The 26,621-nt window shown below is 39.4% G+C and overlaps 1 protein-coding gene across 2 annotated transcripts; it reads left to right on the forward strand.

Annotated features, from left to right (window-relative positions):
- Positions 1-57: 57 nt before the first annotated feature.
- On the forward strand, positions 58-13,392 carry LRIT3 (leucine rich repeat, Ig-like and transmembrane domains 3). Of its 2 annotated transcripts, XM_054202620.1 has the most exons (5): positions 388-508; positions 1,567-1,653; positions 1,743-2,221; positions 10,661-10,966; positions 11,998-13,392. In XM_054202620.1, the coding sequence occupies exons 3-5, from the start codon at positions 1,768-1,770 to the stop codon at positions 13,098-13,100; spliced, it is 1,863 nt and encodes a 620-aa protein (XP_054058595.1). In that variant the 5' UTR covers positions 388-508; positions 1,567-1,653; positions 1,743-1,767; the 3' UTR covers positions 13,101-13,392. The 2 variants fall into 2 exon arrangements, with proteins under 2 accessions (XP_054058594.1, XP_054058595.1); XM_054202619.1 differs by lacking the exon at positions 1,567-1,653 and having other exon boundaries at positions 58-508.
- Positions 13,393-26,621: the final 13,229 nt, after the last annotated feature.

Here is a 26,621-nt window from a genome sequence, read left to right on the forward strand (position 1 = left end):
AAAAAATGTAATGCAATATCTTCTTGCTGTATTAGATTTCCTTCAGGAACCTTGGAATACTTTATGGACAGTAACTAATGCATTGCCTCTTAGAAGGATCAAAGAGATTTTTTATTACATACTAACCCTACAAGCTACATATTAAAATAGCCTTGAACCATGCTAGATATGATTTGAAACAGAGTGTGTTCTGACAGAGTAAAGAATGAGCTGGTTTAACTGATCCCATTCAGGATACATTTGAAGGTTAAGCAACTACAGATCTCAGCTAATCTGATGTAATCTGCTGTTACTAAATGGATGTCTACACTCACATTCGTAGCACACTGCACATGACTGCCTAGGAATAAAGTTTTCAAATTTTTTCATGTCAGCTCTGCTGAGAGGAAGCCATGTATCTGTTTGTTTACTTCTACCTCCTAATGATCTTTTTTGAAGAAGTGCATGGTTTTTGTCCTTCTCAATGCACTTGCGTTTACCATGGCAGAAGTGATGGCACTGGAACAAGGTATATATTTCATTATTTATTATACAAGGCAATTTATAAGGAAAAGGGTTGAAGAAATTAAAAATAACATTCTCATACATTGCAAATTAGTTTTAGCATGGTTGAAATAAAGGTATATTTTATGCTGGTCTTATATGGCTAGCGGTGTTCCTGAATAGGAGCAGATGGTGATTACGGCTTTGTACTTAGCAAATAGCTACTTTAAATCTTCATTTTTTGCAGAAGGCAGTTTCTTTATGCTCCATGACTTTCCTACTATTGTAATGTCCTTCCTATTTCTACAAAGTAGTTGTCTACTGTAGAGTGATTCTGGTTTAAATAAATACAGTCATTTCTTCTTTTTTAATCTTCAGGAAAATCATATATTTTTTGGTAATAAAGAGGTTATCTTGAAATTTGATGATCTAGGTATTGTCATGTAAATTTTGGGAGATACTGTTTGTTACTTATTGTCACAACTTATCTAGTATAAATCTGCATGAGGAGACAGTAAAATAGAAGAAGAATGTAGAGAAAATGAGGAAAAAATTAAAGATAGGCTTAGTGACAGGAGGGGAATCTTCACGCTAATGTGCAAACAGTGTACCCCAAAGAAATGGAAACATACTGATTCTTGAAAATGCTGAGAAATCCCATTTAACTGAAATCAATGGGAGCAGAAAGTTCTTAGCACCTCTAAAAAGCAGGTAATTTCTACATAGACACCAGAAATAGGGCTAGAAAGCTCTCCTTTAGAGAAATATGTTAACGTTTTCAATTTTCAGTCTATTCTGAAATTGTCTATATATTGTCTATTTTCTATATAGACAAATACTTTGAACCTTCAGCATGCAGAAAAGCATAGAAATTAGTAATCCAATATTCTGAATTTTAATAAAACAGGTGGCATGCAGTTCCCACGTGAGATACATGCCTGTATTATTCCTAATAACATGGCTTCTGTTTTTCAGTTGTCAGTAGAATGATGGCTGGAGGATGGTGCTTACATGCTTTAGAATAAAGCAAATTAGATTTCATGTGAAAGTATCATTGATATTTTGTATTCTTTTTCTCTTTAGAAAATCCATATTTGTCTTATCAATTTTTAAATGCAGATGGCTGTTCTTGATTTGATGTTCTTTATTCTGCTAGTGGTGTTGCAGAAGGTAATAGCATTTGCTTTTAAATCTGAAATACAAATTTCTGATAAAGAAATGCCGATCTCTCTCTCTCTTTTTTTTTCTTTGGATGCTAGGTCTGTGCTCTGTAATGATCCTGACATGTATGAGATCCCTGTGAATGTTCCTGTGGATACTGTAAAACTTCGTATAGAGAAAACTGTCATACGAAGGATTCCAACTGAAGCCTTTTACTACCTAGTAGATCTCAAATATCTGTGGGTAACTTACAACTGTGTAGCCAACATTGATATCAGCAGTTTCTATAACTTGAAACAACTGCATGAGCTACGGCTGGATGGTAATCTGCTTTCAACTTTCCCTTGGGAATCGCTGGCAGAGATGCCCAACCTACGAACTCTTGATTTACACAACAATAAAATGACCAGCATTCCTGCCGATGCTGGCCGGTACTTGAGAAACCTCACCTACCTGGACATATCCAGCAACAAGCTAACCACCTTGCCATCAGACTTGATGGACATTTGGCCCCCCTTCTCAGAAGCTGTCCTGTCCAAGAACACAGACATTTTGGCAACCCAGAGAGTCATTTTGGGTATGTTAAACAGCCTGTCTCATTCTGTATTTAAATATAGCTAAATGTTAAGTTGCAAGTGAGAGCAGGTAGGCGATCAGCCTGGGATTCAGGAGCGTGGGTTTTATCCAGGTCAGTCTTCTGGTTTGCTCTGTGATTATTTATTTATTTAGTTTCTGTTGGTGGCAGAAAACTATAACATTAAGATAGTGACTTCCATGTACAGTGTTACATCAAGATCATAACACTGAAGTAAAATCTACAGTATTCTGGTCTACGGGAATACAGACCATATGGAGTATTCAGTATCCATATAAATGCAGGACTTCCAGAATTTTTTTTCTGATGATGTCATTCATCATTCTCATCATTCTATGTGGTTGCAACCACAAGCATGTCCATTTGCAACTGTTTTTTTCCAGTGGCTCACAAGTCAAACAAGTAGCTAGAGTTGATGCTCGTATGAAGCCTGTCCTGAGACACAGAGCTCTAGATGGTGGTGGCTTAAAAGTCTGCAACTCTGCTCTCCCCATGTCTCCTGTTGACCTTGTGTTGCTCTAAAGCTGACTGATTATCCTGAAGTTTTTCCCAATCGACATGTTGCATATGGGAGAGAGAATAGGAATCTGATCCCTACAACTTCACAGTACTTTTTATAGTATTTAAGGTAAGTTTTTAAGAATATTTAAGAGTACTGTGTCCAGTTCTGGGCTCCCCAGTTAAGAAAGACAGGGAACTGCTGGAAGAGGGTACAGCGAAGGGCTATGAAGATGATTAGGGGACTAGGAGATCTCTCTTATGAGGAAAGGCTGAGGGACTTGGGTCTTTTTAGTCTGGAAAAAAGAAGACTGAGGGGTGATCTTATCAATTATCAATACTTAAAGGATGGGTGTCGGGAGGATGGGGCCAGGCTCTTTTCAGTGGTGCCCAGTGACAGGACAAGAGGTAACAGGCACAAACTGGAACATAGGAAGTTCCACCTAAACGTGAGGAGGAGCTTCTGTACTTTGAGGGTGGCAGAGCACTGGAACAGGCTGCTCAGAAGAGGTGGTGGAGTCTCCATCTCTGGAGACATTCAAAACCCACCTGGACGCGTTCCTGTGCAGCCTGCTCTGGGTGACCCTGCTCTGGCAGGGGGGTTGGACTAGATGATCTCCAGAGGTCCCTTCCAACCCTATGGTTCTGTGATTCTGTGAGCAACTCTGTGAGAGATACTATATATTAATGATACTAATTTACATCAAATGATCTTATTGCAAAATCTCAGCCTTAGAATTTACTTGGATGCATATGTCTATATACCTCAATTTCAGAAATGTATACAGAAAATGTTGTGGTACTGTGTAATACAACACACACTGTTATATACCCATATATTACATAGATATCATACAATACTATGCACTACAGTGTAGTAATATAATACATTTTGAGATACCATTCTATATCCACTGGTAAAGATCTGCCCTGCATTGTACTGCCCAGTATTTCCAATTTCTCGATCTAAACCCCCACTATCCACTGTTCATTTGTTCACCTGCTTTGTTTCACAGCAGAAGCTGCAATTTGAAACTCTCATTCAGATGAGATTGCCTATAAGTAACTTAATAGATGCAAGTAGGCTGAGCAAGTTCCTCACATACATAGTAACTGTAGGTTTGCAGCATTAATAAGATCTTTGTTTATTCAGCATTAAAAAAAAAAAAAAAGCTGTAAAAGTAAGTCCAGCTCAGTACCCCTTTCCCTGTGCCCACACGGAAGGCTACAGGAGGCATTAAAGTAGGAGCTGACTGTGCTAGATCTAATCTTCCTGATGATCTCATGTGGGAGTCACAGAGGTTATTTAGTTTCCTTGCCTTACATAGCCCTCACCACTTAAAAACCAAAAGAAACAAACAAACAAAAGAACCCAAAAAACAAACACCAAAAAAGCCCAAAACCACACATGCTCTTCTCTCCTCCCCTTTCCTTCCCCCTGGCAACCATCTGCAGGCTTTGTTGGTGCAGGCGCTTTGCCAGCCTCTTGTAGTCCTGGCAAACTCTGTGGTGCCAGCGTTGAGTTCTCTAGAGACTTGGGATGTGACCTTTGGATCATTTTCATTTATGAACTACAACTGGGTTTGAACACAGACCTCCAGAGGGGAATATATATTGGGTTGAAACAGCGCCTTGCTTCTCTTTTTTTAATGTTACGTGCTGAGGGAAGCTCTGTGCAGTGATTATAGAATTGTATCTGAGAATGCAAAGTGCCAGGTAGTACTTTCATTGTATTGTGTTGAGTAAATCTACCTTAGGTAAGCTATGAATAATTAGCTGAATTTTCTTTAATTGACATCATAGCCTTCTGATGAGTGTATCTCAATGCAGACAGACAGTGCTTGCTATATAAGAAATTTTATAGCGAATAAGAAAACATCCCCTTCTTCTGGAGATTAGAAAGTGCAGTGCTCTTTATGTTGTGGGTTATTTTGACAAGCTGACTTAGTCTCCACTAAGCGTTAGCTTTGTTATCTGTAGTACTGGAGCTTCTGAAGTTGTAGTTATGCAGAGGTTTATCCTTGAGTTGCTGTTGATGGACTGTTACAAAGCAGTTCTTTTTCATGAATGGTTAGTAGAAACTATCAGGCTAGAAAGATAACCTAGGAGTTGAGATTTCTCTATAATGCTCCAACCATAGGAGATGTCGGCTTAGAACAACAGGAGCAAAATGTGCTTTGTGGCATTGCTTCCTCTCTGACATCCCTCCTGTCTCTACTGGAATTGCTGGAGCCTGAGGGAGGGGAAATGTATCCCATAAATACTCTTCTCTTCCTCTGAGGTGGAGAAAAGGATCACAGAGGTATGTATGTGATCAGGAAGGATTTTGAAAAGGCTTCTAGCCTGCTGGGATGCAGATCCAGATGAACTGAACTGTTCTGGTGAAGTCAGTGCTGTTGTTAAGGCTTGTGGACAGATCATTCCAGAGCCTTCTCTGGTAACCTCTTCCAGTGCTTATCTGTCAGGATAGTGAGAAAGTTTCTCTTAATATCTAACCTCAGTCTCCCTTACTGCAAACTAAGCTGGTTGCCTATTGTCCTACATGAGATGGATGTACAGAAACACAAATTGCCATCTCTTATAGTAACCTTTCATACATTTTCTTTCCCTGTTTTCCGCCTTAACTAATCACACCATTTCTTTCAGTAGTTTCTTATAGACGGTGAGGCTTTATTTTGATTTTCTACCGTAGTTACTGGTTCCTTTTGGACTCCTCTGTCTTTTTTAAAAAAAAGGTTTCTCTTAAAATGTGATGCCCACAATTGCATGCGGTGCTTGCTTTGATACTCAAGAATGTCCTGTGTTCTCCAGCTGTTCTGTGTGGCAGCATTCAGCCTGACCTGTGTGCCTACATGGAATGGTAATTGCAGCCAGAGCTCTGCTAGAAGCTGGAACCCAGAGCAAATAAATGCTGTTCTTGTCTAGTCAGGAAAACAGCAGTCAGATTCTACTTAGCGTAAGAAATTATGGCTTGAGCTGGCTTCTCTCCTAGTTCTGTCAAAACAAGATTGTCCCTTGTGTCTAATTAACAAGGTCAACAACAGAAAACCCCAAACTCAAATGTTTGTGCATATGTATTTTTTAACACCAGGAGGCAATTTTATTTTCAGTGTCTTGACTGAGCATCAAGAAAGTTGCATATAAGAGAAAGTTCAGGTTCCCCACATTTACTTCAAGGACTCTTGTAGGAGCCATGGACTACTTTTGCCAGGGGACTGTCAGGTTAGCATCTCCTTCTTCCAATTCAAAATCTCTGCACTTAGGGGTTTGGGTTTATTTTTATTACCTTCTACTGTATGATGTTCCTCTGTGTGGACACTATGCTAAATGACAGAAGGTCAGGGAATGATTCCTGGCCCTCTGGCCAAGTGGCTCACCCTGGCTCTTATGCACACAGTTTAGGGCCAGCTCTCTTTAAAGCTTACTGGCTGTTCCACACTTGGTAAGATTTAGCCCTTGGTTTTCTGTGGGCTCTACAGGATGCTGCAGTGACTCTAAAATGTAACTGTGTGGGTGGGGGTGATTTTTCTTTAGTCCAAACTGTCTGAAGTAATGTGAGAATTGCATTGCAACCCATAGAATTGTGCTTTTGTAATATAAAATGGCAAGGCTGTGTTGTATGCCTGATGGGCTGATAGACATGCAGGGTAGTTTGGAGATACAAAGCCTGCTGCACTTACACTGGGGGAAACAACAGGAAAAAGACAGCTGTCCTTGGTGTGGTCTCATCCATAAGCCCTTCAGGGAGCAGTCCCTGGAGTGAGAACTGTCCCTGGAGCCAGAACTGTCCCTGGAGCCATATATGGCTTTGTCTTGAGAGTGCCCTTTGGAACAGTTCAAAACAAAGCTGTGGAGTGTGCTGACAATTAAGCAGTGGAAATGATCATGGGACCGGTGTGTGAGTTCATGTGGCCCTTTCTTGCTTACCTCAGGAGGTATAGCCTTATACTTTGATCCAAATCACTGCTAAGTTTCAGCATTTGCTGATGTACAAAGATTGGAATTTCTGGCGTGAATGATGGCAGTAGCATTTTCCGTATGGAAAATTGCATGTAGTGAGTCACTGAGAGGAACAGAGGAATCCAGGATTTGATAGAGTGGCAGTTAGATGAGATCTTGCCTCTGTTGCATGTAGAAGTGCCAAAAATACGAAATGCTGAAGGTCCATCAGGCTCCCAGCTGTTATACTGGGCCACTGGGTAGATGCTGCTTTTCCTGAACTACTTCCTAGCAATTTCTGTGTGTAGGAAACACTGGGACACAGTGCGGGAAGTGAGCTTTATTGTTTAGAACCATGGATGAAAAATTTTGGAGCTTCAGTTGGAAGAGAGCTTTGGGTGTAGGTGGGCCCAAGCTGCAGTGAATATTTCACATCTGCCATTGAATCTTGAATATTTCACATACTGCCATTTTACAGCAATTGAAAAGCAATATATTATACAAGTTATGGTCCGTGACTGGTTACTGATTTACAAAGGAAATTTCACTCATAGCTATTTCAAATGCTAAAGTCCATATTGACACAGCATGGGGAAACCTTGCTTCCCGAGAAGACTGCAAAAATGTGCATGCACAGACAGACAGAGACATATATTTGCCATTGTACACGCAAACATACATATAAATGCGTGAGAGTAAATTTAAAATATACTAAGCCTAGAATAAAGAAAAGTTTTTAGAGCAATTAGTAATCCATATTTAATGTTTAAATACCCTGTATTGGCACATTGCAATGCATAAATATTTATTAACATTTGTTTTGCCTTGGTTAGTATTTTCTTTCTCAGGTCAACAAGCTGCCTTAATATTTCAACAAGAGAATCCAGGGTTTATAAAGACTTGGCGTTCCATCAGATTTCTGTTCTCTTCAATAGCTAACTGAAGTATAATCAAATTCAGTGTTTTATCCTTGCTTCCAACTCAATAGTGCTTTCTTCTTTTCGTTTTGGGAATTCACATGACCTGATGACTTACAAGTTTACTTACTTGTGCAAGTTTACTAAAAATAATGTGAATACTGCCAGATATTGTCTAGAAACAGATAAATAGAAGGGATGAGCCGTGAAGGCAAGCGAGGAACTCCTGTGTCTGTATATATTAATGTATTTTTATAAGTCCTGGTTCTTCAGCCAGTTACACTGGGAAGCATGACGGATGGGGAAGATGAGGCCGCTAACTGAAATAACTCTTTCTTTGCACTAAAGCACAGAAGTACAGAATCTTCTGGGACTACAGCTTTCTTCTGAAGCTGAAACCAGGCCTTCAAAATGATCTGAGATGGTCAAGCCTGTGTCCCAGACTGGACTAAACAACCATCCAATCTAAGGACTGTCCATCTTTGCCTCATCGTTCCTTCTATTTTGTCAATTTCTGATACTTTTTGTAACAACTTTGGGTCCTTTGGGACACTGTGAGAATATGAAAGCTGTGTATTTATATACATTAGGAAAAATTTCTTCACCAAAAGGATAAGCATTGGAACAGGCTGCCCAGGGACGTAGTTGGGTCACCATCCCCGGGGGTATTTAAAATATGTGTAGATGTGACACTTAGGGACATGGTTTAGTCGTGGACTTGGCAGTGCTGGGTTTATGGTTGGATGTGATGATCTTAAAGGTCTTTTCCAGCTTAAATGATTCCATGATTCAATTTGAAAGACCTTTGAGCGCTGCTAGTATAATAATAATAATAACAACAACAACAACAATAATAATAACAACAACCCCCATATAACAATCATAAACCCCATCCTTTACTGCAGTAAAGCTTGTAGGATGCAGAAAGGTTGCAGAAGAAATATTTTCAGTAGTGTTCAAGGTAAGGGAGAATCTGCTGCCTGGTATGTGGGTTGGGAGCCCTACTGATGCTGCAAATCTGTCCTGGTTAATGCTGTGGACCCAGAGTTCCTGCCCTGCCGCCTGCTTGTAGCACAGCTGCCCCGTGCTTCTGTCCTCTAGATAGCAAAGGGGCCATGCTGGGAGTTCATATGCATTTTAGCAGCATTTTTTACAGAGGAACTCTGGCAGTTGAGGCTTTGTTTCAAGGGGATCCTGTCTTTCCTGTTATACCTAAGGGGAATTTAATTTCCAAATGCTCAGTCTCTTTCTTAACATAGTGAAGAAAATTGACTGTTTATAAGCAAGTGAGAATGAAAAAAACAATTACAGGAACAGTGTCTCTAACTCTCTCTAAGTACAATCTAAAGCTTGCGTCATTTAAAAGATGAGCACAAATAGTTACATACATGTGCTTGACTGAGCAGAATTTTTATGAGCACAGACAGTTGATGTGCCTAGACATAAGGAAAACATTTGGATGGTATCTTTTTTGCTTGTGAATATATGTGTGAAGTTCACAGGAAAAATTGTCATATTTTGGAGATTTTTTTTTTTTTTTTTTTGAAGAAAAGCAGTTGCTGATAGAGTTTCCTTGATTTCTCCTTCTCTGTTCCAGCGGGCAATAAGTAGTGAATAGATGTAAAATCTCTTATGTCTGGAAGGGGTGAAATTGGATTGTGATGTCAAAGTCATGGAATCTCTTCAGGTCAAGTCTTGTTTTAAAGAGGGGATTAATTGGGGTTTACCATAGTTTTAACCAATCACTGCCTTTGTGCTTAAAATAACCTAATCTTGGTCAGGCGATAAAAGGAAGCGATAGTTAATTATTTGTGTATTCTTTCATCTACATATTTCTTCCAGAACAAAAAGCAGAATTTTTCCATTAGCTGTTTTGATATTTCCTAAAAATACACACTGAACAATATTAGCAGGTGCTTCAGGTTTTTTTCCTTTTAATTTTTGTTAAATTAATATGACTTGTCTGTTGTGCTAATTAGTAGATTCAATAGTGATGGATTCTTGCCTACCATCCTTCGTTTCAGACTGTAAGTTCCATTTATTGTTAATACTTGAAAAAAATGAAAAAGGTATGCCCAAAGGTATAAGTTAAATGAGAAAATATTTGAACTCATGCGTGATATGACGTGTGGTGTTTTACCTGGTGAAGCCGCTGTTGCTCTATGAAGATCAACATAGCAGAGTAATCAATACCAGCTGAGGATTTAGACTTATATTCCTCAGAAATGGCTACTCTGTTTCACCCTAATAAGTTCACCAAGAGGGAGAATCCTCTCAAAGAGTTTGGAATCAAGAAGCAAATGTTATAGCCTCTAACAGAAGAGGAGAGATAGCGTTTTTGCGTGCCATCATAAAAATATTGTAGTCATCAGCTTTTTTTGGGGTCCTTCCCATTTTCTACTCTTCTGCTATTCTTTTTGATTGTATTTCAGAGGTTGTCATAAATCGAAGCCAGATTTCTAAGAATATTGGTATGGTTCAGAGCCAGATAAGAATTTTATTGGCCTAAAGCCTTTTCTCTTTAGCCTTTATCCTTTTTTCAAGGGGCAGAGATATTTGTATAAGCTCTAAACCCTTAAATTCTCTGCAAGCGTTGGAAAAAAGGGTCTGAGAAGATCAAACTGTAAGAGCCCAAAGGAAGACTAAGAGCAGAGAAGAGTGACAGGATGCAATAGCCCTGTGAAGCTATCTTTCCAGAAGGCACATGCAGGTGAAAATGTATCTTCAGTCTTAAGACATCTTTTCAAAGTGTTTTTTCCTAGATAAATAGCAAAGTTAAGGAAAGGCAGAGCCAGTATATTACTACGCTCCTGTAAACTTCTGTGAAGAAAATGTTTAGCCTAATAAACATTCATAGTGTTCTTCCTCACCTCTGCAAAAACTCCCCCACCAATCAGCCCAACAAAAAAGACAAATTGAAAGAGAAAAGATTAACATGGAATACGTCCACGGTTCTCCTTGATTGTACTTGGTGGTAGTCATGCATCATACTATAATCACAATATCCATATGTAGCCTGACAACATTTTTGGTTTGTTTTGTTTCCTCTCTTCTCTCCCTGCTTCAGGTTTGCAGGACAACCCATGGTTTTGTGACTGTCGCATTTCAAAGCTAATTGAATTTTCCAAAATTGTGGACAACTCGCTTGTACTTCTTGATCCATTGGTTTCATGTAGTGGACCTGAGAGCCTGGCAGGAATCTTGTTCCAGAGAGCTGAGTTAGAGCAGTGTCTTAAACCATCCGTGATGACGTCGGCAACAAAAATCACTTCCCCGCTGGGAAGCAACGTTCTGCTGCGCTGCGACGCAACTGGGTACCCAACACCACAGCTTACTTGGACTAGGTCAGACAATATACCAGTGAACTATACAGGTATAATTGCTCTTTTATAGGAAATGGGAGAGCCTGAAATTGTTGGGTTGCTTGTGCTTTGAGATCATTATAATGAGTAACAGTGGACCAGGTATTGCACCAACCTGGCAACTGTATCTGTGCAACAGCTGTTATGAAGTTCTTTGTCTAGGTCTTGGTCTGAGCAGGTCCAACAGACTGTTCTGATTCTGGATGTGGTCTGTAATAAGAACAATGTGTGTGGAGGGGGGAAATGGATGAAGCGGGGGAAGGATAAAGGAAAATGGAGGTTGAGATATTTGGGCCCTAACTCAGAAGCTGAAAACCAGAAAGGAGAATTCATTACTGTAATCTTCATTTTGGTTCTAAATGTTCCAGTTAAAAAAAGCTAACGAGGCCATACCAGAGCCGCTTAAAACTCAACATTATAAACATAGGATTTTCCAACATCATGTTTTCTATGTTATTTACATGTTTATTTGCAACACGCATTTTGAATGCTGAAGAGGCTCTGATTGTCTGATATCATTCTAGTTGCTATGATAGATATTTGTGCAGTACCTTAAATATAAAAAATGTTTCTTGCTAATGCCAAGCAGTTACCTTAAATTGTAGGTGTGAAGAAGGTAATAGTCCAAAGTACTGAAATATCTTAAAACAAAGGTAATTCCCAAAAATGTTTTAAATGGCTAGTGTGTTCAGTGTCACTTGAAGTCGGTGAGACTTGTATTTCCTAGTCACTTAGTTTTAAGACGTTTGATTTCTCTTTATGTGGTTTTGTTTTGTTTAGTGAAACTGCAGATTATGTTGTAACTCCTCCAGACATTCAATTCCATTTTGACCCAAGTGGAGCACTTTTCTGCAATAATGTAATATGGCAAGGAGTTTCATAGTTTGTGTGTGGGGCTTGGTTTGTGGTTTTTTGTTTTTTTAAGAAGTTTAATACATGCGATTCCTTCTGGCAGAAGTAGCTTAAGGGAAGAAGTAGTCTAATAACAGTTACTTTCTCTTCAGCTCACTTTATAATGTTTTACTCTTTTATTTTCCTGTAGTAATTCAAGAAACACCTGGAGAGGGTGTCAGATGGTCCATAATAAGCTTGACAGGGATTTCATACAAAGATGCAGGAGAATACAGATGTAAAGCCAAGAACTTAGCAGGAATGTCAGAAGCTGCTGTTACAGTCACAGTGGTTGGTGTAGTTACTACAACTGTGTCACCACAGAAGTATGGAAGGAAGCAAGAGGCAGAGAGACAGAATAGCACTCAGGAGGAATCCAAGCAGGAACCTGAGAGGACAACAACACCTCTTCCCACCACACCAACCACCACAGCGCTGGTTAGCACTGAAAGATCAACGAGCATCAGGTTGACCGACAAGAAGCAATCCAGGCCCATGTTTGATGGAAAGAAAAATTCAAAGGCAGTGACAAATGGAAACAAAAAGCAGGCTGTGGAGATACGCAAGAAAGGTGAGGAGACAAAGCAGACTGGGGAGATAAGCAATAAAATTGAGGATACTTCATTGAATACAGCAAGTATGGCTGAGCAAAATGTTACTGTAAAGAACCTAAGAGTGATCAGTGAAACTGATGAAAGAGTGACCTTAACTTGGAAAACTGTCAATGCCACAAGCAACTCTGCAGTGACTGTGTTATATTCAAAGTATGGTGAAAAAGACATGTTGCCTCTGAGCACCGATTCTAGCAAAAACAAAGTCACAATTGATGGTTTGCAACCTAGTACTCAATATATGGCATGTGTCTCACCCAAAGGCATGCCACCTACAGAAGAGCAGTGCATTATTTTCTCCACCGATAGGTTAAATGATGACAGTAGCTCCCAGTTTTCTATTCTAATATTGGCCAGCAGTGCAGCATGTGTGGTTGTTTTACCTTTGATATTTTTCTTACTCTACAAAGTTTTAAAACTTCGTGTGAAACCGAAAACTGCAAAGGAAGCTGACCTTGCAAAAGAGACCTATGTGAAATTTGAAACACTATCTCTGAAGCCTCGAACAGTGACTGCAGGAGAGCAGCTCTGGGCACGAAGGTACACAGATGAGTCGGAAAGACTTCTCCTTTGTTCTAGGTCAAGCATGGATTCTCAAATGACCTTCAAAAGCGAGGGCTCTAGGTCTGAGTATCTGTGTTGAACATAGATGAGGGTGGAGGAGATGGAATATACAATAGGTAAAATTAATCCAAAATGATGATACTGCATCTGGAAGCAGGTTGGTGCCAGGTGGTGGTCAGAATAAAATGCAGTCTACTGTATGGGTAGGGTGGTGGGTAGGAGGGAGAATAGAAGAAAAGTGTTGCCTGTTTATTTTCTTTTTTTATGTTTGTGATGTTGGATTTGGATGTGAGGGAATGATGTTCTTCAAAAGATAAATACAGTGTGAAATTGTTGCCTGGTTAAAGATCTATTTTTTGTTTTCATTAAAACATCATTCTGTTTTCTCTTCTTTTACTGTATGATGTGCTAGTTGCATGTATCAAACATTATTCACAACCTTCATAAAAAGTATATACTTAAAAATAATAGGAAAACAGTTTAAACTACTTCTATTGAGGTCAAAACTTTATCTGAAAATACAAGTTTTCTTCTGACATCAGCTTGTGCTTTGAGATGTCATACAGCTCTGTTTGTACAGTATCTTGGACTGGAAGTGATCTCAGGCCAATCAAGACTGAAGCTAGGTAGCCACAGCTTATGAACTCTTTGAGAGGTACAATACACGTATTGTCGTTTTGCAGATGCTATGGCAAAGAAGCATTTTTAGTATTCTGAAACTTAGGTAAGATATCATTATGAGTTACTGAATGCCTTCTTTGCTTTGGTCTTTTCTGCTCGGCCCAGCCTTCAGGAGTCCCAGGCTTTGGGGAAAGTAACGGGGAAAGAAGACGACTTCCCCTGGGTTGAGGATGATCAAGTGAGGGATCAATTAGGTCAATTAAATATTCACAAGTCCATGGGCCCCAATGGGATGCATCCGAGAGTGCTGAGGGAGCTGGCGGAAGTCATTGCTGGGCTGCTCTCCATCATCTTTGAAAGGTCCTGGAGAACAGGCGAGGTGCCTGCTGAGGACTGGAGGAAAGCCAATGTCACTCCAGTCTTCAAAAAAGGCAAGAAGGAGGAGCCGGGGAAGTACAGGCCGGTCAGCCTCACCTCCATCCCTGGAAAGATGATGGAACAGCTCGTTCTGGGCATCATCTCAAGGCATGTGGAAGAAAAGAAAGCTATCAGAATTACTCAGCATGGATTCACCAAGGGGAAATCATGTCTGACTAATCTGATAGCCTTCTATGATGGCATGACTGGATGGATAGAGGAGGGGAGGGCGGTAGATGTGGTCTACCTTGACTTCAGCAAGGCGTTCGACACGGTCTCCCACAGCATCCTCATAGGGAAGCTTAGGAAGAGTGGGTTAGATGAATGGACAGTGGGGTGGATAGATAACTGGTTGAAAGACAGAGCTCAGAGGGTCGTGATTAGGGACACAGAGTCTAGTTGGAGGTCAGTGACGAGTGGTGTTCCCCAGGGGTCAGTACTGGGTCCAGTCCTCTTCAACATATTCATCAATGGCCTGGATGAGGGGATAGAGTGCACCCTCAGCAAGTTTGCTGATGACACAAAGCTGGGGGGGGTGGCTGACACACCGGAAGGCTGTGCCGCCATACAGAGAGACCTGGACAGGTTGGAGATTTGGGCAGAGAGGAACCTTTTGAAATTCAACAAGGGCAAGTGTAGGGTGCTGCCCCTGGGGAGGAATAACCCCATGCACCAGTACAGGTTGGGGGCTCACCTGCTGGAGAGCAGCTCTGTGGAAAGAGACCTGGGAATCCTGGTGGACAACAGGATGACCATGAGCCAGCAATGTGCTCTTGTGGCCAAGAAGGCCAATGGCATCCTGGGGTGCGTCAAGAAGAGTGTGGCCAGCAGGTCGAGGGAGGTCATCTTCCCCCTCTACTCTGCCTTGGTGAGGCTGCACCTGGAGTACTGTGTCCAGTTCTGGGCTCCCCAGTTCCAGAAGGACAGGGAACTGCTGGAGAGGGTGCAGCAAAGGGCTATGAATATGATTAGGGGACTGGAACATGTCTCTTATGAAGAAAGGCTGGGGGATTTGGGTCTCTTCAGTCTGGAAAAAAGATGGCTGAGGGGGGACCTTATCAACAGTTATAAATACTTAAAGGGTGGGCGTTGGGAGGATGGGGCCAGGCTCTTTTCAGTGGTGCCCAGCAACAGGACAAGAGGGTAATGGGCACAAACTTGAGCATAGGAAGTTCCACCTAAACATGAGGAGGAGCTTCTGTACTTTGAGGGTGGCAGAGCACTGGAACAGGCTGCTCAGAAGAGGTGGTGGAGTCTCCAACTCTGGAGATGTTCAAAACCTGCCTGGATGTGTTCCTGTGCAACCTGCTCTGGGTGACCCTGCTCTGGCAGGGGGGTTGGACTAGATGATCTCCAGAGGTCCCTTCCAACCCTATGGTTCTGTGATTCTGTGAGCAACTCTGTGAGAGATACTATATATTAATGATACTAATTTACATCAAATGATCTTATTGCAAAATCTCAGCCTTAGAATTTACTTGGATGCATATGTCTATATACCTCAATTTCAGAAATGTATACAGAAAATGTTGTGGTACTGTGTAATACAACACACACTGTTATATACCCATATATTACATAGATATCATACAATACTATGCACTACAGTGTAGTAATATAATACATTTTGAGATACTGTAAGAGGAGGTCTTGTCCTCAGGTTATGTTGGATGTGTAATGAAGTTCAATGAGCATAGTGAAAGTTAATTGTGGGCATGTTTCCAGTGTTTAAAAAAATCAGATATTAATATTGATGATTGAATTAATGATGAATGTAGAATTGCCTGTTAATGATGATAATGAATTGTCTACTCTAAGGCTGCTTTTTTGTTGCCTGAAGTAAACAACAGAGCTTTTGTTTTTTTAGGTTCAGATATTATGATTAAGAGTACGTATGAATTGAGAGCCACAGTTTTTCCTAAAAATTACAACTGCGTTGTTTTCTTGAACCTTTCTATGCCTAGGAGAATTGTTTGCTTTGCGAGGAAATTGGGAATCTTCTCTTTCCAGAGGGAGAAATATTATTCAAAGCTACAAACTAAACTTAGTTAGTTAACTTTAAAATAGTGGCATTTCTTGGTGTCACTAGTGTAGGATTAAATTTTGCCTGCTGGAATGCTAGAGAGCTTATCTTGTAAGGCGTAGCTTGGCGAGAGGAAAACACTTTGTCAAAAAACATCCAACAGAAAATTGTGGCAGAAAACGAACACATTGAAAAATCTCCATAGCATATATATATGATAGTGCTCAATGGAGAGGGATAATAGAATGAGTATTTCGGACCATGGGAGCTGTAGTAAGGAAGTAGGTGAGATGTTCAAAAGTGCAAAATTGGCTTACCTGTATATGCTTTTAGAATTAACCTTGGTGTTCCTTTCTGTGTTACTAGTATGTGTGGTTTAAAAGCAATCTTTCTTCTTTTTCCATGGATAATTTTGATTGCAGTAAAATGTTTTTAGTTTTCTTAGTGGAATATTTTTACTTTGGCATTTTTTTTTTGAAATTTGAGATATTTTTAGGGAAAGCAGATTCCTTTTGTGTGAAAACCAAGGTTCATCTGACAAGCAGTTAATGATAAACTACATTTTTAGCAGGACCTGAAGTGTTACAATGCCTTCTATTTTCCATATAGACTGTAGCCAGTAGTTGTTGCTGAAGGTGTTTCCAATTAAAAACACCGTGTTTGTCTTTAACGAGAGCAATTATTTTAACGTTTATTTTTTTCATTCCTGGAGAATATTTGATTTCAGGTTTGAAAGCTTTGCAAGAAACTTGAATCTAATTCTGGAGTTCAAAAGTGCTATCACCTGACTGGTAGATGATACATCAATATATCGGACTGAGGTGGTGCAAAGCTCGTTTGAGAGAGCTCATTTGCAGATGTGAAACCTTTTGGTTTGACTAATCCTTGTGGAATTAGCATGTCCTAAAGTTAGAAATTAATCTCTGTGATCATGTGTGCTATCACTATATCAAAGATGGAATGTATTATAAAGGGCAAGTTCTTTCAAGAAAACATGAGATACATTATTTTTTCCACAGCTTTTGAGACAGTATAACCTGGACATGCTTCTGTACCTCATGTCAAAACAGCAAATTTGCTGGGGATTTTCAATGGAAATTTGATACAAAGGCCAAATCACACAATAAAGACGTGCCCTGCATTACCTGGGGTTGGTTTAATTAAAGAGCTGAAGATATACTTCTGGTAACAGATGCAAATTTTTATACTGTAAATTGTTAATATTAATGATAGAATCATTGAGATAGTTTTGTCACCCATAATCAATTTGTATAACATTTTCTGAAATGCAATACTGAATCAATCATCACTATGAACAGTGATGACTATGATCTGTGCTTGCCTGGTAGGAGAGTTTGAGAGGATTTAACCAATGTTTATGCATCGCCTTTCATATATTTTGCACTTTGTTAGCTCAGTTCGTCCTGTATTTCATCAAAAAGGTTAGACCTTTTTTTATTCATTACCTATAATGGGTGTGTCAAAATTGGATGGTTAATGAAATAACTGTGTAATGTGAGCTGAATTCCAAATAGACCTATTTTTTCCTTAAAGCTTTAGTGGGCCTCAGCACTTGTCACAGTTAACCACGATCCTGGCTTCGGTGTGCACTTACTAAGCCAAACTTTAGGCATCCATGCATCTATTTTAGTACTTGCCATTGCTCACAGTGGACTTTGTATTCCTTGCACTATCATCCGATTCTCATACTTTTCTCAAGCATGGGATTTAGAGAGAAAACTCTTTTGTGTGTACCATGAAAATGTCTGTAATAGCAAAAATATTCAGACTTGGGCTATATCTAGGAGGCTAAACGAAGGACATTTTAAACTTATTACCTTCTCAAAGAAGTAATTAAAATGGATTTTGATGTGAAAATAAAAGATTGTTTTTATATGCGACCATGTGTTTGCCTGACCCTTTCATCTTTCTTTGTAGCTTTAGACGATATGTGATGAGTGTAGCTGTGGGGACAAGAGGAAATCTGAGAAGAAATGAGAGAAAATACAAAAAGAAAGGCTGAGGAACAATGGAAGGGTAATATCCGAGAGAGTGCTGGGTCTGTGTGCCACAAAGTCTTTTGCTTGCAATTCTGCTATGTACCTGGCAAGGGTGCTGGGGTGTCTGCAGACAGGTAGCGATTATAGGATGGATGAAGATGCTGCCAGCTTATTGCAATGCATGGGGCTCTATATATGCCCAGTTACAACAAGGTGGGGCAGCTATAAAATTCAAGTGTGGAACAAAGGCCCTAGGGGAATTTGAAGAATGTACTTGAAGCTGACCTTAAAGCCTGCCTGTGTCCCAATGGAAGTTGTGAGAGCTTTATGAAGAACATTGCCTATAATCTGAAAAAGGGAGAGTAGTTTATGCATTTATTGCAAGAAAGAGGGGTACGCATCAGTAGCAATTCTGGCTAGGGTATGAATCCTAGACATAATATACTACAATAGCCCATTGTGAGCTATGATTTTCTTTTAAAAACAACCAATTTGTTAGATTTGTGGCTGGGAGATAGACCAACTTGCATTTCCTTCACGAGCCTAGATGAGATTTCAAAATGAACCTTTTTTTAACTATCTATCTAACTGGGTGTAGACTGGAAACACACTGACCTGAATGCCATCTGTCACAGAATTCATTGCATTGTTCTAGGTGTTACAGTCAGCCACAGAAGCTCCAGGCTAGCACTGTCACTTTCCTTGGTTGAAAATCAGGAGTTTTCAATAGAGTGGATGCTTTCTCTTTTCTTTTTAAACCACTGAAAAAAAAAATTCCTCTGAATTTCAGAAGATCAAAATTCACATCAGAATGGAGGTATGATTAATGTGTCATTTTTATAAACTATTTTTTATAAATCTGAAAGGCTCCCTTGCTAAACAGTGGCAAAATCAAGCTGAAATATCAGTCTGAAACAGCCTATAGCAAGGAGAGAGTTCTTTTTACAAAGATGTGTAGTTATTCATCAGTGTTCAGGACAGGAATCTTTTTAATTGATAAGGCAGAAAGCAACTATGAACAAAAGCATATAGTCTTTCCAAAGACCCAAGTAAAAAAGATGCAGTTTTTACAAGTTTCTGTTTTTTAGGAAATACCATCCTAACCTTGTGTTTAGAAAAGAATGTGAAATTGCTCCAATTATTGCAGCAAGTTCAATAGCACCTGTCAGGTACGTATTTTAAATATAATTGATCTAATTTTAGGTCTGGTATTTTGAAAGACACTTGATTGGCTTAAGAGTGTTAAGAAAGAAGTTGACTGTACAAACAACTGTAACTCTAACCTCTCATAATAGTGGAATACCAGTTTACCGGCAATGTGTGAATTACTACATTTTGGACATGACATTCTGACAAGAAAATACTTTTTTTTAACGAGTAATCAAATATTTGGCACATCTTTTTAAGGAGTCGTCGAAGGAATTTGGTAGTGGTGTGGAGGTTTGGTTTTGTTTTGTTTTCTATGGAACTAAGGTGACTGAGAGAGGACTCAGTGAAATACTTCATGTCCAGAGAAGGCTAAAATGGAATGTGTTTTTTTTATTCTCTCATAATACAGGAGAAAGGAGCTTTACGTATGTGTGTATTGAGGGCAAGCATAGAGTATTCCAGTGTTGCCTCAGACAGAGATCAAGTAGTTTCTTCTGAGGCCTCTGGTTCGGGCTACTGGTACTTGGGACATGCTACTGGACTAGATGGAAAGTAAGAACAATCCAAAATGACAATTGCTAGCAGATTCAGTGCAACTCTAATTTAAATTCAATGAGTCACTTGTTCAGTCAACTAAACAAGAGCTTTGTTGATATATTTTTAGTTGTTTCATTCATTTAGGCATACAGTTGTAGGAAACCTTTAGTGTCCTCAAACAGCTGTTTCTCTAAACCTTCAAAAAGTAGATTCATAAACAAATCTCCAGATCATATTCTTGTTTAACTCTTTCTCACTTATTTTTTCCAGTTTAATACTTTTTTAGAAAAACAGGAACAAAACAATATGTGTAGCCTGCTTTGTAATATTTTCCAGTCTCTAAAACAATGACACCTTTGTCAACGAAAAAGGAAATTAAGTCCAATACCCATAAGTACCTTTTTTTGTAAGAACCTGATTTAATTAATGACGCTGAAGTCTAATGCCACAGGCTGATCGGATCGACTTCTGAGTCATGTGTCTTGAATTTTGTGTTGCTAAGATTTGGCCAAACATTTGAGCCTCCAAAAATAACTTGTACCAATTATATTTTTTGTTTCATAGCCCAGTCCCTTGTGTTTAAGATTATGTGGATGTTAAATCACAGAGGGAGAAAGAGGACAATATAAGAGCGTGGTAAGGAGCCAGGTATAGAGCACGGCAAATTAAATTCAGAATAATATTACTTTCTCTTTTAATGTTACTGTTCTCTTTTCTCTGTCTTTTAAATTTTATCCTTACTTGACTTTGGTTAGAGCCTTCTTCTGTGGTGGTTATTTTTCCAGAGCACGCTCTCAGGTCTTGACTGACCTGTTCTGGTTTCTCACTGATTGGTTTAAAAAAAATACTTGATATTTCTTGTTCTCTAGCATAAAAGTGACATGGTGGAGTGAGTTCCTTCCTGCAGAAGCAGGAGGGCGAAAACAGGAATCATATCACTCCTGCTTGTTCTTGGACTCAAACTTCCCAGCTGATTACAACCTGCAATTCTAGTGTTTGCTGTCATGTCTGCATTGCATCAATATCCACAAAACACTCAATTCCCGGGGTTCTGAGTTCAGCTTAAAATCCGAGCAAAATATTTTTAAGTAGAAGATTGCCCCCAGTTAATTCTCAACATCAGGAAAGGATCTCTCTAGAATGGCAGAGGCACATTTTCATGGACAAAAGTGCTGCTTATTTGTTCTTTAGCTTGCTTGAGCATTCTTTACTCTTTGACAGAGGAGCAGACATTCCCTTTGGATAGGGTAATCAGCAGCAGGAACAATGCAAGCCACGTTTTTCACAAGGCAGAAAAATAACGGTCTTTGTTCTGGTCATGCACAGTGATTGAATAGACATTATGTCCAATGTCTGTATGAGCTATTTCTTTGAAACTATAACAGGGACTTCATGAGGAGAGGTAGCTAATAAAGTTCCTTGTTTATTGATAGGAAAAAGTGACATTTTCTTGTGTCTTTAACAATGACTTAGCTCTAGAGATTGCCTAAATGTGAGTTGGTGCACACAAAAGTTCAGCCGGTCACAAGATGATTAAGTTTTCAGTTTCTTACGACTGAAGATTCACATAGAAATGAATTCTGGATGAAATTATATTAGAGAAAAAATAGTGATTCTTAAAGCTTATTGACCTTCATAAAGAAAGTAGAAGAATGGTAATGAAAATTCTTCTAAGCATTGATCAGCCAAAAATGATGCCAAAAAAAGGAATAATGGCTAAATAATTGCCTTATTTTTTTTTTTAATAAAAGATTGGAAGTGCTGAGAATTAGCAGGTAGACATTTGGAAAGGCGCTCAGGACAAGCAGAACACGTAAATGTTAGTTTGGTGGCTGGGACATGAAGCAAGAATTTTTAGTATAACTATTTATATGCAAGTCCGCCTTAGAAGAAAGCATTAAATTGGCAACCTGATCAAACAGATTCTAAACAAGCAAAAACGCTGTGGTGAAGGGGAATGCATCAGTAGCAAAGAAGAAATTCCTACAGGAAACACAGAAGTAAGATTTAAGTAAAGAATAAAAATACCCTGCTGAAGAGTACTCAGTTCCCTGAGTGGAAAGACTTCATTCACCAATCTTTCGGCTTATAAAATCACGGGCAAGAATTGCAAGGAGGAAGAATAGTGAGAATTCACCAGTTCCAATACATGGATCCATGAAAGATCTTCAGTAGAGTTAAGACAAATCTGGTCTGGGGGACAAAAGACGGTATTCTTGTACATGATTTGTTCTTTATATTTAGTATTAATTTCAGAGTTGAGGTAATTGCTTTGAAACGACCTACGGAAGGGGAAACCCTAGACTTAGGCTGAAGGAAAGAAAAAGATTGGCTTTCTTAGTCTGATGAGGCTACATAGGCAAGGAGCCATGTGATTGACACTTTTGCCATCAAAGGAGTCTAACTGTACTGTAAAAATGAGATGGGCCACATGTTAAGTGGGAAAAGCCAGGACAGTATTTGATGGCAAATGCCAGCTAGAGAGATAGCTGGAGTGAACTTGGACAGCACAGCTTGAATGATTTTCAGTCTTGCTGAGAAGAATACTGAAACAGAAAGGAGAAATAAATGATGAAGATTATGTACTTTTATAGGATCTGTTATAGTCAAAACATATCCTTGCACATCTTTCTGATTCTTCGCAGTTATGGGAAGTTCTGGGCAGAATGAATTGACAAAACTTTAACTATAGGAAGCCCATTACAGTACTAAGAACTTGTGATTCATCAAAAGGGCAGGGGGACAGGCTTGGAGGAAGTTGAAGTCAAATGTCACCACCTAAAAATATATCTGAAATTATGACGTTTCTTCCTCTGATGAATATTTGGAGTAAATTCCACAAAAGGCCGTACTCTTTATGAACTGTGTGATGCCAACCTTGCGTGGGCTGAGGATAAAACATAGGAATGGGTTCTGAAAAGATGCTCTAAATAACTTATTGACAACATCCTGGGAACTGGCATTTGACAATGTTTCTAAGCCCACAGCCATTTCAGCAAATGCCAGTAGCTCAAGACTTAGCAGAGTGGTACTCCAGTTACAGTGAGATGAATCCTGTCACACGCTTCAGGCAGCTTTCAGATGCCAAGAATAAGCATACACAAATAGCGAGAGTGTCTGGTGAGAGGTTGGGCCATGGGAGAGATTCAGAAGATGCTTGATAATTTCAGCAAAGTGACAGGTAGGTCGTAAGCCACCTGCAGTATTGACAAAATAGTAATAGTCAGACAAAGTGCCCTTATTAATGCATTTCAAATCTATCTCAAAAAATTATTATACCGGGAAAGTCTCTAAGGATGACTGACCATCTATTAAGAAAACCATAGATGACTGAGTTTTTCAGTATGATAAAGGAGCCTGTGAAGATGCAACTGAACGGCCTCCTTTCATCACTGTACAAACCTGGCGTGTATAAGTAACCACTGATGACCACAGACAAACAAAAACTATCCGTGTTTTTTTGAGTTGGCATCAGTAGTCATCAGGGACCTGTGTTCTGCCTGGCACTTTTGTGCAACAGGGGGGAGCTTTTTATTTATATGCAGCAGTTTCATTGCAGTTCCACCATCCTCAAAGGTCAGGAGTTTATGAGAAACAGCCCTGCCGGCTGCCATAATGTTGCCACTTGCAGAGCTTAACATATCCACTGCCCAAGGTAAAGCGGCTGCCATTTACAATGCAGCATACCATTTCCTTCTTTGATGTTGGCTGACTGCTTTTTCTAGTTTTGTGGAAATTGTGTTTCTCAGTAATTCTGCACTTCAACTGGTCACAGAAAAACAATTGCTTTGGGTTCAGCACTCCAATCGCAAGAGTAATATTTCAAGCCCTAACCACTTTGCCTGAGCAGTGACTGCCAAGAGCTTTGCTGCATCAAAAAGACTTGGTTTTCTTCTTCTAAGCTACTGAATAGTGACCACATTACTTCTAGTAATAGTCAGTCCAGTTGGGTAGTCAGAAGAAATCCTGGCTATGGATTGGAGGTAAATTTTCATCATAAATTGATCTATATTAAACATGTGAAGCTAAGATACGGCAGTCTTTTCTGTACAATTATCTGAATGAAACAATATGCTTAATCCGATGGTCCCTGATAAAAACAGAGTGACGTGTCATGTCAATATGGTCATTTATTCATCACGGGTGCAGCTGTAGCAAGAGTTCTCAACACTCACGCAGCAGTACAGGCAAACCATTCAGCCTTACTTATAATGCTTTCTTCTTTTGAATTGGTCTGCACTTAATAGATTGTTCTTCATCTTACAACGAAAGTGTTAGTAGTAGCTGAATACTTTGATCCACAGAACACTATGAATTTTTAATGACTGATAATTTCTGACGCTATAATTGCTTTGTTGTGTAGTCGTGAACAGGTGCCTGTCCTTGGCAGTAGAGGAAAAGGAATGTTGATGTCAATTGCTAGTTAGTATTTGCTACTAGAACCTCTTGTAGACTTAAGACTGAGAAAAGAAATGTCCGTTTCATATGCTCATGCAATGGCAACTTGTGTTTGGAACAGGTGTTGAAGTGCATAGCATGAAAAACCTATCCTGAAGTCCCCGGTTTTTTGTCCCCTTATTTTGCCTTTACTTTTAATAATGTTTTCTAAACTATTAGATATATTAATGAATATTTCTCTTATTTCTGAGTATCAGGCCTACGTTAAATTGTACAGATTTAAAAAATACTTAAGTGGCCCCTGGAAAGCATATGATAGAGATATTCTCTTACCCAAGGACCCAATCTCTTTGGATTTCTCTGGGAGAAAAAAGAAATGTACTTATTTAGAGCTGTGTTGACGGTTAAGACAAGAATCTGTCCCTTCCATAAGACAGGCCTAGTCCAGTGTTTTTAATGCAGTCAACGTGAGTTTGATATTGGCTTCAGTGAGCTCAGGATCAGTTTCTCCTTCATGTCTGGAAGCAAAGAGCTGTCACTCTGGGTATTTAATCCTGGAACGTGAAGATGAGCCTGTGATCCAGCAACATTCGAGGAGAGTCCCCGCCCTTGGTCTGCATGTTTTGCAGCAATGAGCGACTATGAGCATTGAGAATGTGTGCAGGAATGAGTGTCTTTGACTTCTATGCCAAGATACATAAGGTAGGTCCTTCTATAAGTCTCTCTAGAAATACATAGATGATATTAGAATTTTACTGTTTGGCACAGATATTTTAGGTATTTAGGTTTCTTCTTATGACATGTTCTGCCTTGCTTGTCAACCCAGTTCTAAATAAGGCAGCCAAACTCAAACGCGCAAATGGAGAGGTTTCTTTAGCATTGGGAAACACATGCAAACTCTCAGAATAGATTTCTCATGCCCCTCTCCCCTTACTAGAGTCTTGTTTCATTTTGGAAAACTGGGCACCTATGGCTAATTTTCAAAGCACTGCCCAAGAGGTTCACCAAACCCTCTCCCATGGGCATTGCTGAGAAGGATTTGGGTGGGTACTCCCTTTTATAACTTTGTCCTAATGCCCAGTTGACCTTAACTCCAATAGGATTGAAATACAGAATGGCCCTGAAGTACTCTAGTTTTTAATAAAGATGCTAATAAAGATGGGGTGTATCTCATAGATGGTGATTTTGGATTAGCTACTGTGTTTGTTGTTATTGCAGTTTCAGTTTGGTAACTTGTGATGTGGCTTGAGACTGTGAAGCTTTTTTTTTATATAGCGTATAAGGCAGTGAGTCTCAGAAATGCTCTCTTGTTTCTTTAAGGTGGCTGGTGTATTCCTACCGATGTCATGTGTTAGTTCTAGTAAAGTCACAGAAGGCTTCTGTGTATTTTATCTCATAGCACTAATGGGAATTTTATCATAATTAACTTCGTTTGCACTTTGAGAAATAAAATTTTCTACAATATTGTGTAATGATTTTTGGTAGAAATTAAGTATAAACATTAACATATTTCCTTTGAAGGATGTGTATTTTTACTGTATAGAACTAAACTTATGTTGCATTCTGAGAGTAACGAATGATATTTAAAAGTTTTCAGTGCTTTGCAACACCACTTGGGAAGAAGGTTGCATTTTATTTTTGATGCAACTAATGTAGAAACCCAAATTAACTTTCTTATTTTCCTTCTATTTTGTGGCCTAATTTGTTCTCTCTAAGTGATCTCAGCAATAATAAATTAACAATTACTTTTCACTTTTGAATACTACCTTACATACAAAGATCTCGGTGCACTTTATAACAGCTATTAAATTCAGTAAGTGTCCTTCATGCAAAAGGGAAGTATTGGTCCTTTTTATGATAAAAAGGTGAATAGTGAGGTGCAGAGATCTTGCAGAGTATGCCAAGATCACGCAGAAAGCCTGTGGCAGGGATGTAGATGGAATGAAGGAATCTTTTAATATGCTGTGCATATGGTAATAGCAGCCACAGAATTTGTCTGTGCATTCTTAGACATTTTAATTTACAAAGTCTTACTGTGCCTGATTTCACTGTTGCTTTTCATAGTTTGTCAGTTGACAGCCCAGTGTAAGGCAAAGGCTATGCCAACCAATACATACTGGCAATTATAAAGGAGGTAGCTCTATTTTTCCAGAATCTGTGTGTTCGCTCTTCAGCTAGGCAGACGTTGCTCACGGACATGTAGCCGAGTAGACATTTTGTAAGAATGTACCTGACTGTTAGTGACCACATTGCTTGCTGTTTGTTGGTTATACAATCATTTGTACGCTGCTCTGTTACCAAGTGATTTTCCCTGGTCCTTAATGCTTAACCCAGTGCTTACTACTTGCCTGATCTGTCCCTAAGGCGATTCAGCAACATCCCTGAGACGTTGTTTAATTTTCCTCAAAAACACTATGAGAATAATACTATTTCTGACTCCTACAGGTAGTCTCAG

The sequence above is a fragment of the Rissa tridactyla genome, chromosome 5, assembly GCF_028500815.1.
Source record: "Rissa tridactyla isolate bRisTri1 chromosome 5, bRisTri1.patW.cur.20221130, whole genome shotgun sequence".
In the NCBI taxonomy this organism is placed as follows: Eukaryota; Metazoa; Chordata; class Aves; order Charadriiformes; family Laridae; genus Rissa; species Rissa tridactyla.